This window comes from Mixophyes fleayi, chromosome 6 (assembly GCF_038048845.1).
Source record: "Mixophyes fleayi isolate aMixFle1 chromosome 6, aMixFle1.hap1, whole genome shotgun sequence".
Lineage (NCBI taxonomy): Eukaryota > Metazoa > Chordata > Amphibia > Anura > Limnodynastidae > Mixophyes > Mixophyes fleayi.
This window is the reverse complement of record NC_134407.1, coordinates 128,518,660-128,531,287: the sequence shown is the minus strand read 5'-3', so window position 1 is coordinate 128,531,287 and position 12,628 is coordinate 128,518,660. Positions and strand designations below refer to the sequence as shown.

At 39.2% G+C, this 12,628-nt stretch overlaps 1 protein-coding gene across 2 annotated transcripts in view; it reads left to right on the top strand.

Annotated features, from left to right (window-relative positions):
- SLC9A8 (solute carrier family 9 member A8) overlaps nucleotides 1–12,628 on the top strand; it is a 72,023-nt gene that overhangs the window by 7,109 nt on the left and 52,286 nt on the right. The window contains exons 2-6 of one of the 2 annotated variants that reach the window (XM_075176413.1): nucleotides 882–1,060; nucleotides 5,220–5,300; nucleotides 7,574–7,632; nucleotides 9,035–9,118; nucleotides 10,997–11,098. In XM_075176413.1, the coding sequence (XP_075032514.1) occupies nucleotides 882–1,060; nucleotides 5,220–5,300; nucleotides 7,574–7,632; nucleotides 9,035–9,118; nucleotides 10,997–11,098 (505 nt within the window). The remainder of the gene's footprint in view (nucleotides 1–881; nucleotides 1,061–5,219; nucleotides 5,301–7,573; nucleotides 7,633–9,034; nucleotides 9,119–10,996; nucleotides 11,099–12,628) is intronic. The other variant, XM_075176414.1, reaches the window with a different exon arrangement.

The following is a 12,628-nucleotide window of genomic DNA, read 5'->3' as shown; positions in this document are numbered from 1 at the left end:
GGGGGGGGGGGGGGGGGGCGATCTCACGGGTTCATAACACACACATTTACATTCACACTTACACTTGTAAATGATACACATTTATTAAGGTTCCAATCCACATTTATTTACTAGTTAAATTAGATTGTTTATTTATGCATAGATAATACTATAGTAAAGGTATTTATGGTTCAGGTCTTGTAAAAGGTAAAGAGTTTGGTCTCATATTAAAGCTTTTTTCACCAGCATTAACTCGGCTTGGACAGAGTAGCAATTGCATCTAACGGGCGCAAGATGTAAGCAATGTGAGATTAATACTCAAAGGGAGTGGCCATCACAGTGGGTGGGAGATGCCACATATAGATAATGTATATATACTAGTGAGGTTTTTCCATATGTGTGTGAGTGATGTATGTATTAGTGCGTTTTCTGTGTATGTGTGTGAAAGATGTATGCATAGTGTACATTTTTGTGTATGTGTGTGAGTGATGCATAGTAGACAAGTTGTGTTTGTGTGAGAATGATATGTATATACTGTAGTAGTGGGATTCTGTGTATAAAGAATGTATGTTTATGGTTTTGGGGTTTTCTGATTGTATGAATGATGGAGTTCTCTGCGCAGGAAGGATGGCTACATGTAGTAGACGGGTTCTCTGCACATGAATGATGACTGCATATAGTTTTGATGTTCTCTGGTGTTGATGAAGATTAATTAAATAAACAAGTATTGTAATGTTAGAGAGAGCTAGGTGAATGCAGGTGTGTTTGTGACCTGGAGAGCTGCCCCGTCTGTCTTAGTTATACAGACTGTGAGGGGTATAGCTTATGGTTGTAGATTTTAGTTTTTGTTGGGACAATGAGTAGATAATGCTTTCATGTACATGTTCACATTTGTTTTATAGGATGCACAATGACAGCCATGGATACTACAATAGCACGCTGCTTACCACTCTGGCAATTACCACAAAGCTGGTCCTTCCTACCCCAGAAAAGCCCCTTATACCAGTCCAGACGGGAGTGCAGGCGCAACAGGAGGAACAGTCTAGTGGCATGTCCATCTTCTTTAGTCTTCTGGTCCTGGGTAAGTGCGTTGGTCTGATTCGTTCTTCAGTGTATTGAGCCCAAGTATACAGTGATTTGCCTGGTGACATTTATGAACTGGAAGCTTCAAGATGCTGTTTTTATTTGGTACACATATGTCCATTGGGGAGTGACGAAATGTTGCACATGATGAGAGCACAAGGTGTGAGGAATAATGCTCTAAATGTTTCCATTTTGTACAGCAGGATATGTAAGTTGAAGTGGCGAGATCCTGTTTTTTCAAGTTATACCAGCTGTATTTTGCTGTAACCCATAGTGCATGTGAACACAAGCCACACTGTTCAGCTTTATGAAGGAAGCCTGGATGGACTATGTTTTCCTGTACTGTCAACTGTGGCATGTTATGGCTTCCTGCTTTGAGTAATGTGAAGGAGGGGCCAAGTTACATTGTGTGTGTGGGGAGGGGCGGTCAGAAAGAGGAAATTACCCGAAAAATAGCTCCCCTTTAAAAAGTAGGAAATTATATCTTATTGGGAATAAGGGCATTTTACTCTCTATTAAATTGGTTACATGAAATGAGCGGTATGTTGGGGATACAGAACAATATTTACATTAATCAGCATCTCCAGTTAAATTTATTAAGTGCTATTTTGTGTTTGTGACATAAATTAAAATGTAGCTGCTCCCCAGGGTGTTGTATGTACTGTGGTTGTAGTGTGACTGTCACTAAGATGTAATCAATGTATCACATGATTAGTCTCCAGTCTCCAGAAGGAGAAAGCCATGTAATTACTATTATGCATGATCATGTGCTTTCTCTCTTTATAAAGTCACTGTTAACCCTTTATTTAACTCCTTACTGACTGCTTTGAACATTTTATTGTTTATCAGAATGGATAGCACCATATGTCTTTGTTTTATTTTATTATGCATTACATATATGTAATCAGAAATAACATACACTATGCGGGATCACATACATGTACTCTGGAGTAATGCAGTAATAGCTCCAAAAATACATATAAGATTTCATTTCATACCTCTGCGGAGTAAGATAATGTATATTGTCAGCTATATATAAAAAAGTTGCACCATGCTAGACAGCTGATATAAATTATATGTGTAATATTTAATAACTGCACCCCACTGCGATCGCATAAATCGCCTGCTAAATGTTACAGCAACCCGTGCCACTATGACAACACACAAATCGTCTGCTTTCATAACCGTGCACCAGCTGACATCACAAATTGCCACTTGTAACTTAATGACTGTAATCCTGATGACATCAGTAAATCTGCTGCTATGTTACATGTTCACTCTCCCAAATTACATCACATAATTTTCCTATGTGTGATGTCATCGTCATGCTCCCAAAGAATCTCAGAAATGGGGAGCTTCATGTGATGTCATAACCTCAGCATCATCATGCGCTGCTTTATGTTGTGATGTTATTTCGCCCCAATGACATATAAACATTCATGTTTCTGTAATTGTATAAATAATCAGACATTAGTTACTAATGTATCCAGCTATTTTATCATTGTGTTGAAGTACAACATTTAAAATGAAGAACAGGAGACAGAATCAGCTGTTTTTCTGTGTAATAAGATTGATAGTCCCTGACAATGTACTTAAATTAGAAGGACAAGACAGATTCAGCTAGTAGTGTAAGAAGATTGATGGCTCTTGGCAATGTATGTAAATATGGAGGAGGTAGAGATCCACTTGGCACTCTGGTATTTGAGAAGATTGAGCTGGTGATAAGTGGTCCTTGACACTGTATGTAAATGTAAGAGGGGAAGACAGATTGAACATGTAGTAGAAAAAGATTACCTGCTGCCACTGTATGTACAACATTTACAATTAATTACAGTGTACGGAGAGAACAGAGACTCAGCTGGTATTTTATATAATATTATTGATGGTCCATGACACTGTACTTAAATTCAAGGAAGGTGATTTTCTGGCTGTGTAAAGAGATTGGGCAGCACGGTGGCTAAGTGGTTAACACTTCTGCCTTACAGCACTGGGGTCATGAGTTCAATTCCCAACCATGGCCTTATCTGTGAGGAGTTTGTATGTTCTCCTGGTGTTTGCGTGGGTTTCCTCCTGGTGCTCCGGTTTCCTCCCACACTCCAAAAACATACTGGTAGGTTAATTGGCTGCTAACAAATTGACCCTAGTGTGTGTGTGTGTGTTAGGGAATTTAGACTGTAAGCTCCAATGGGGCAAGGGACTGATGTGAGTGAGTTCTCTGTACAGCGCTGCGGAATAAGTGGCGCTATATAAATAAATGGTGATGATGATGATACTCCCAGACATTGTATGTAAAGGAGAGGGAGGAGACAGATACAGCCAGTGTATTGTGGCTGCGGAATGATTAGGTCTTTGCTCAGTTATTATTTGTTTTTTGGTACATGTTATTGAGTTTTGTTATGAGGGGGATTATAGTTAGAACGTGTGCAGGATTCTGCATTATGTGCTGGAATACATATATGAGCATAACAGTCCTCTGACCCCTCCCATGACTGCCCTGATCACATGATAACATTATCACATGATCACATTGATTGCAGTCATAAGTCAGATGAACAATGGTGGCTTTGATATCATGTGTTTCTGTGTAACTAATGAACCGTCATCTTGTCACATGAAATAACTGTGATTATCAGTCTGCACAAAGCACTGAGCATAACAGGAACTTTGTGGCCATCCTCAGGTAACCACTTCTCATGTCGTCTAATAAATGCTACGTTCAGGGAAAGGATGCACGATCTACAAATCTCATTCTCCGCATTGTGACTAGACTGGAACATGAGACATTCCAACTTGTGACCATGTATAACAAGAGGCCTTTGTTATATATGCTCTCATTTACCTTCTTCACATTGTGTAACACAGAGTATGTACCACAGGCCTCATCAATGGGCCAAACATGCCCCTGTTCCTGTGATGAAATCTGCCTAACCCACAGACCACTCTCTCCATGCTACATCCCAAGTTACATCATGGCCAATGCGTTCACCCAGCATAGCACATTCACTGTGCACTTAGTTATTAAAAATGTGTCTCTGATAAGAAATATTATTATTTCTGACTGCAGAATGTCCTCCGTCCGTCTATGTTACGGACATCCTGGAGGTGACCACCACAGACTCTGTGCCTTTCTCATGGGGTGAGTCTTGACACTTGTTCAGATTGTAATTAATCATGACTGACACCTTAAATATAAAACAGTGGAAATCCTTTATCTAAACCCAAAGTTTCTTGCTTGGGTGGATAAGCAAAAGCAAAAAAAAATGGTGAAGTGTTTAAGTTTGGTAAAATTAGAGATTGGGAAAGTCCGTTAATATTTTCTTTATAACCCCATCATCATCATCATCACCATTTATTTATATAGCGCCACTGATTCTGCAGCGCTGTACGGAAAACTCATTCACATCAGTCCCTGCCCCATTGGAGCTTAGTCTAAATTCCCTAACATACACACACACACAGACAGACAGACAGACAGACAGAGAGAGAGAGACTAGGGTCAATTTTTATAGAAGCCAATTAACCTACTAGTATGTTTTTGGAGTGTGGGGGGAAACCGGAGCACCCGGAGGAAACCCACGCAAGCATGGGGAGAACATACAAACTCCACACAGATAAGGCCACGGTCGGGAATTAAACTCATGACCCCAGCGCTGTGAGGCAGAAGTGCTAACCACTTAGCCACCGTACCCCACCTCTTGTATCCTGTCCCCTGAAGCCTTCCACTCTTCTATGACATCCTGTCTCCTGACAACGGGTGCCCTCTTCCCTGATACTGTTCCTCTGCCTTAACACCCTGTCCCCTGACATTCTTCCTTCTCATCTGGCACCCTGTCACCTGGGACCTTCTCTCCTTTCCTGCTGACACCTTTCTCCCTATCCTGGCACTATGGCTCTCCCCTGAGTTATTGTCCCATGACACCTTTCCCTGTCCCCTGGTACCATGTCATACTTACAGCTTACAAAGAGGACACATTTCATCTGTTCAGAGCTGGTCCAGTAGCATGGTATTGTATCTTTTAGTTGTATAACACACAGCTCTGAGAGTAACTTTGTCTTGTTAAAACATCTGTTATTATCCTCTTCTTGACTCCTTTTTTGCTATAAAAAGCAGCGCTTGTGTTGTGGATGGTAAATATGTTCTCTTTTTTTTCTTTTAGCTATTTGCATTGTATTGGTGCATCTACTCATCAAGTACAGACTCCATTTCCTGCCAGAGAGCGTGGCTGTAGTGTCATTAGGTATGTAATACTCTATTATGTCATGGAAACTGGGGAAGCATGGGTAAATATACTGCAGGGCTTTTCTGACTCTGCCAAACAAACTTATGGCGAGCACTTCAAATTGCTTAAACTTCAAATTGGCCTGAAAGCACATCTGAGACGACCCCTTTTTAATGTGTTTTTTTTATCTGTTGTGGTAATCAGTTTCCACCCCTGCAATAAATTCAAATAAGCCTTTAATAGTACCGGGCCTTTTCTAATGGGTTATGTGATCAGGGTGGTCAATCTGGGAAAGGGTGCACTGAGCATCAAGCAGTGAGGACTAGGTTCGCCTGGGCCACCAGAGTAGGACTTTCTGCTTGTGCCATTGATTTCTCCTTGCATACTCTGCATCGCTTTACAATGGTAATAAAATAAGACTGGTTATCAACAGACAAAGAGGTAGGCCATATAAATAGTTGACATCAGGCTATAGCTCTGGGCACAGGTAAACAATGGTTTGTCCAAGATTGGCATTTACATACAGTTTATAGTATTTTGTGATTCTCAAAAAACTGCATATGCCTGCATAGGCTTGGTTTACCATTAGGATAATTTCCACTACTAGTCTTTACTGATAAAGGGTACCCCCACTGTGGTTTTATGGCAACTCCTTCAGTAAAGGAATGCGGTGGTGAACATAATACATTATATGATTCCCCTACTTGGGCATAGACCAGATACTCCATTAACATGCCAATATCCATCCTGCCTCAGAAATGTCAATACCTTAATCTGTTTTCTGTATTACGATAATATGTGCAAAGTGCACTGCGCCAGTAATAGAAATAAATATATACAATGTTATTTCTTCCAATTTATGTGTGGGGAGCAGTTCCCTCTATAGATAAACTCTCCTACATATTGTATATAATGGTGAGTTGTCTCCTATATGGACAGACTATATAAAACTATTTTAAATTTAGCTTGGCTCCTACATTTTTATGCTGGTAACTAGAAACAAAAATATTTATTGAGCCCTGTATTACAGTGTTACTGACTGTTGCTGAGAAATTGGCAGTGATTTTTTAATACTATCACAAAAAAAAAATAGATGGGACTCATAGCAACCATTTAATTCCTAATTGTCATTTTTCTTGTAAGTTAAAATAATAGGAATTTTGGTTGGATTATGTGAGTTACAGTAACTTATTTCATTATTCTATTTAAGAGTCATGGGCTGGGTGAACCTTCTCAAAATAAAATACCTACCTAGGTTTTTGTGTGTATTCTGAAATAAACCTGTGTGGATTTCCATGGCCATTTTTACAACGTTGAACTGACTGCTTATTAGATATTTATGGGCTTGCCATGTCCCCAGATTCAGTCTTCTTATGGCATGGCATAGGGTCATAGTGCTGCATAATATCCCTGTAACTCTGTATAGTTTAAGCCTTCCCTGTCACATTTTCTATTATAGCAGTCTACACCTTTAGAATGATTGAACACCTGCTATTATATAATTTCTTCAGTCTGTACCATTGATGATTTTTGGGTGCATGATACCGAAGTGATCAACTTATTACACTATATGGTTTTCCTGTTTTTTTTGAGTTTCTGTTTAGAAAAGTTGGTCTTTTATCAACAAATGTTTTATTATGGAGAAGCATATCCAGTTAAAGAAGTACTGTCTCTGAGGATCTTTATTGTCTACTTATTTTGATGTGTATGTGAGCGGCCAAGTACATATATAACGTTTTTGTCAATTGGTCTTTTTTGGATCTAGTGGGGTGTATATATACTTATTGTTGGGCCTGGTGGAAAACCTGTGTGCTGAGGGCCTTGCCCTTATAAAACTGCACACATTGGTATTAAGTGCTAGAAGTAATTTATCAATATAAGTATTTCTGGCTGTGGGAATTGTGGATTGAAACCCTTTTACCACTAGCATAACCTGGAATTTATATCTGCATCTTCTCTGCCAAATGTTGTCATGATATCTGTGTAACTTGTGTGAGTAAGTGTCATTTCTGGTGCTTCATTAGTGATTTTTTATAGTGCATCTCTCGTGTAATGTAACGCAGCCTTCTGGCACTCCTGCCACACACCTCCCTGACACTGTGTTCAACTTAAAATCAGCGCTTATTATTAACTTTTAAATGAACATTTTGTAAGGTGAAGAATTTTTTACTGTTTTAAAAAAAAGTTTTTATTTACAGTGTGTGTGCTGTATTGTTTATTTGTGTGTACTTGTGGTGGGCAGCTCTGTGCGCACATCACATCACTTACACTAGGTCATTGTGTGTTTTTAGGCATCTTAATGGGAGCGGTGATAAAGGTCATAGAGTCTCAGAAACTGGCAAACTGGAAGGTAAGAGTTTATACCTTTGTTGCTGAGCCTCAAAATAGTAAAATCATACAATACACAGATACTTGTCTGTCCATCAATCAGATGTATGTAGACTCAACAGAGCAATGTTTCACAAGAACAAGTAACATTTTCCACCAAGAGTAATCTGTGCACTGTGTATCTCTCTTGAGATCTGCAATGTAGAATGCAAGCATTAGAAGGAGAGGTGGTGGGGCAGATTGAACTAACCAGTAATTTGTGTAGTCCAAGAGAGATGGTGGTACACATACACATAGGCTGGACAAGTACAATGTGCATGCTATGGCCAGCTCGGCCTCTAAACCTTCACCATTGGTGGGCCTATAATTGAGGCATTTGGACATAATTGTCTTTGTGGTCCTGGAAGGTAGAAGATGGGACTGTTGTGTGGTGATCATTGGGAGTTTAGGAGGATGATAAATAATATATTTAGTACATGTATTAAGTGTGGCTCTAGAGCGATCAGGTCTTAGTGACCTGGTAGACAGGAGTTTAGGGATTTGTGGGGCACCCAGCACAATGTCTTGTGTAGGAAAGGTTTGTGACCTGATGTATTAAGCAATGACTAAAGTCTGGTTTCTGATTAGTAATACTCCTTGGTAGGCCAGTCTTACTAACTATGTAACTATGGATAAGAATGCAGTAGAGCCTGTACAGTAACTACTTTTAGCTGTATACGTAGAACCAGACATTGTGCAGAATAACCTCACTAGGAAATGAAATTCTTAGCACACCTAAAAGCGTTTCTACAGCAACTAATAAAAGATCTAAATGAAAATCGGTAGCAGGTGCTTGCTGAGTGGATAAGGGGCTTCCCTTCCATTAGCGCCCATTGTTTTATAGGCACACTTGTGTGAAAGGACAATATAATGCTGGGCACGATTCAGTATATAGAGAAATCAGAAATGTAGTGTGTGGAGGAGAATAACTTTTCCCAGCACGGTATGTGCAGTGTCAGGCCTTCTATCATGTATAATCATTAATGTGACTTACTCTCCAATACCCTACTTTTTTACTGTAAATCAGCAGTTGTAGCTGACCTCAGACAGGAGCACAATTAGTATTGGATTGACCACAGATGCAAATGATATATTGTAATATATTGGACTAGTGATCTCTCTGAGGCCTGCGGACTGGTTGGAACACCATTGGGTTTTCAGGAGATCTATGTGGTATGAGCACTTAAAATTTATAAAAACTGGTGCATAGGATTAAGGTGGTGTGACCATTTCGATCCTGTTATTGTTGTAGTGCATCTGGTTGCTGAGGACAACATCCCCTTTTCCCTTGCACCAAGTTTCATAGATATTTGTTTGGTCTTCTATACTTGCTAACAGTCTAATATGCTCACGGTTAATCCAGTTTATGTGTCGATTGTATACAGGAAGAGGAAATGTTTCGGCCTAATATGTTTTTTCTGCTGTTGCTGCCACCAATCATCTTTGAGTCTGGATATTCCCTACATAAGGTAAATATAAGGGTACATTAAATACAGGATTCAGGAGCCTCTGTTGCTACAAATCTTAATTAATTTGTCAGTACACCATTCAATTTGAAGCTGTAATATGAGGTCTTCATACAATGGTACAGTGATACTGCAGCTGTGAGTATGTATCATTTCCTGAAATTGATCTACAAAAAAATGGGGGAAAGCATGGGCCATTTGCTTTATATATGGAGGGGAAAACAACAGTCAAAGAGAGAACATGACATTTGCTTATTTTTGTAATATTAATGCCATCCATAACACCTTGCTACTGATAGCTGGAGTACTGTGACAAAGGTGGGCTAGTAATTAGGCTAGTATATAGGGTTTGCACTGACCACTGGCTACTAGGGACACATGTCGCATGACTGGAGCTGTGGGAACATGAATTGTCCTGTAGCTTGGTGTAAGAGTTTTACCTCACTTACTGTTAAAAACAAAACCCTACCACCACTAAAATTTCAAGAGCTGATGGGAAGTCATGTTTTACTCCATGACTTATGAAAATGCAATCACAACACAATTTTACAAAAGCAAAGACTGTCTGACGCATGAAATATGTAAGGACGCAAAGACAAATTGTTATTAAATGGGATTTAATATGAAAGGTAATATGAGTTGCTTATTAAATAAAATAGTTATAATAAATTGATATACAGAAATATTAATGCAAAACAGTTTTTAAAACCAAACTACAGAAATAGACTTATGTATTTTCTGGAATAATCTGCAACCTGGCAGTAGGCTAAAAGGTTTGGACTATTTCTATGGAGCAATCTGGTAGGGACTATGGGCCTGATTCATTAAGGAAAGTAAAGCAAAAAATTTAGTAACTTTGCACCTTGGCAAAACCATGTTTCGATGCGAGGAGTACAAATTAGTTTATTATTTTGCACATAAGGAAGATACTGGCTGTTTTTTCATGTAGCACACAAATACTTGATAGCTTTATTTTTACACTGACATTTAACGTTGATCTAGGACACGCCCTACCCCAACTATAAATCTGTCCCCACATTCTAAATGTACCTCCCCTTCCAATGCAACATGGTTTCGCCAAGGTGAAAAGTTACTCATTTATTTTGCTTTCCTTTCCCTAATGAATCAGGCCCTATCTGTTTAAGTGGATATCAAACATACTTAAGTGTCATTGGTGGAAAATGAAAACATAATATTTCAGTCGCCTGGTTGCTAAAATTGTCCACATTTAGCATATTTTATCAAGCAAGGTGATCCTGTTATGAAGCTAAACATGGCAATTTACATATCTATATAAATGTGGTTTTGTTTTATCTATATGGATGTGATTATGTTTCCCATAAGGAATATATATTGTATAATAGTATCTTCTAACAAACTTGTAACTTGTCCAAGAGCTTACAAAGTATACTTGAAGGCCTAGTCACGATATAGCGGTGACTAGTTGTAAATTAACATTCCAACACCAGTAGGCAAGGCTCTATCCCAGCCACTCTGGAGTGGTCTCATGCAACTAGTTGTGGGTGCTAACTTGCTCCTCCAATAGCTCTGGGTACAATAGATTTACTCTCAGTAATGTTGGGGGTAATACAGCATAGAATGGAAAAAGAGCCAATATATATATATAAATACTCTTAGGCAAATAGAAGTATAACAGTATGTGGCACAAAGAGGAGTGCAAGAGCAATCAAACAAAAAAAATCAGATAGCCATGTAAGAGACTGAAAATGAATATAGGAAAATAAAAAGAAAAAAAAATAACTGTTTTTTGGTTTTTTTTTTTAAAAGAGAAAAAGGCAAAAAAAAAAAGAAGGTCAAGTAGGAAGGGTGTGTGACTTGTCTCCTTAAAGCATTCTCACTATTTTTTTATTGTTATCCTAGGGAAACTTCTTCCAGAACATCGGCTCAATTACTCTTTTTGCTGTGTTTGGCACAGCTATATCAGCCTTCATCGTGGGTGGTGGAATTTTCTTCCTGGGACAGGTAAATGCTGCCATGTATTCCCTGTTATGTAAGATGAGGAAGAGGACTGCCCCAGAATTGGGGGAAATTAGCCCGCAAGATGTGAATTGTAGTTTCTTTCCAGTGCTTCTTCGTCACAGCACCAGACAGGCTTTTTTACCTATTAGGGGCAAGATGTAGGAAATGTTAAAGGCACCTCCCACAACACCATTAACCTGTATATAGTACTGTCCTTACTAGGCAAATGATAAGGATAGAAAGGGTCCTTGGTAGTATCCCATTTGATCCCCTTTACCTGGGCCCAGCTGATTCCTCCAGTTGCAGGACAAGTGAGGACATGTCAAAGGTTGTTATATTTGAGTTTTGGTTGCAGGCACCATATGTTCCCCTTGCTAGACGTTGAGCAGCCTGCAGCTATTCCAGAGATATCGTAAGTTATGTCTGGAAGTTCTAGGGACCACAAGAACGCAATCAGCCCCAGGATCGACTTGCTAATGTTAGTATTGGCATCTGGCAGGTCTTTCACAGGATATGCTCTGATTTGTGGTCTTATTTGACCAGGTAAGATCAGGGCTGCTATTTATTAAATTCCAGGACATTACTCTAGTCTTGTATCTACAATCATGAAATCCTCTGCTGTATCCTATGCTTGCCCTCAATTCTCTGATGGTTTAGGTTGCTCCAGTTTATAAACAAAATATTTGCTGTGATACAGGGTTATCCTAACTCATGGTTAGACACTTCTCCCATTATTTCATGGGATATAGCTCAGAAAATTATGTCCAGATGTAAAATCTCCCTTCTAGAAATATAAACACTGTGGGGAAGAGCTGTCTGTATACTGTTTAAAGTCAGAAATACACGATAGATGAAAGTCCTTCTTCTTTTCTCTACTTCTAAGGAGCATGGTAGAATTGGGGCTGAAGCCTCTGACTCAGATGAAGGTAAAGAGAGGTAAGAGGAGGACAGTGAAGAAGAGAAAGATTCTTATTCTAATGAAAAATAAATTATTTTTTCTTTTTCTTGCCATTGGGGGACCCTATGTGGCCATAGGGTACAGCAAGTGGACCTGGAGCACTTAATTAGTTAAGCTAGTTAGTTTATAGCACCTCCCCTATATGGCCCTTTTCATCTGGAGCTATCTTCAGTTTAATTCAAGTGCCATTTGTTTGGAGTAGGGCATCTTTTTGAATATCTGTCCCCCCTCCCCCCCAATAATATTTTTTATTGAAGATTTGAATTTACATGGTTTAAAAGAAAACATTCAAATGTGGGGTAGAGGGGTTGGAGAGAGGAAAGTGTGAGGGGAAAAGGTGGCTGTCCACATACAATACACTAAAATTTACAACATACAATTTGAAATCTCAGTAACAATGTACCAGTTTGTAGCACATGGCTTTGAGTTAGGGAGTTATTGAGAAGAGGACAATAGTGTGTTTGGGGTGTCTTGAGGGATAGGATTTTGAGATATATATTTTTTCCACACAAACCACATCATATGGGGTGAAGAAGCAGGAGAGTATGGAACACCTAGCGTTTCTATATCACAAC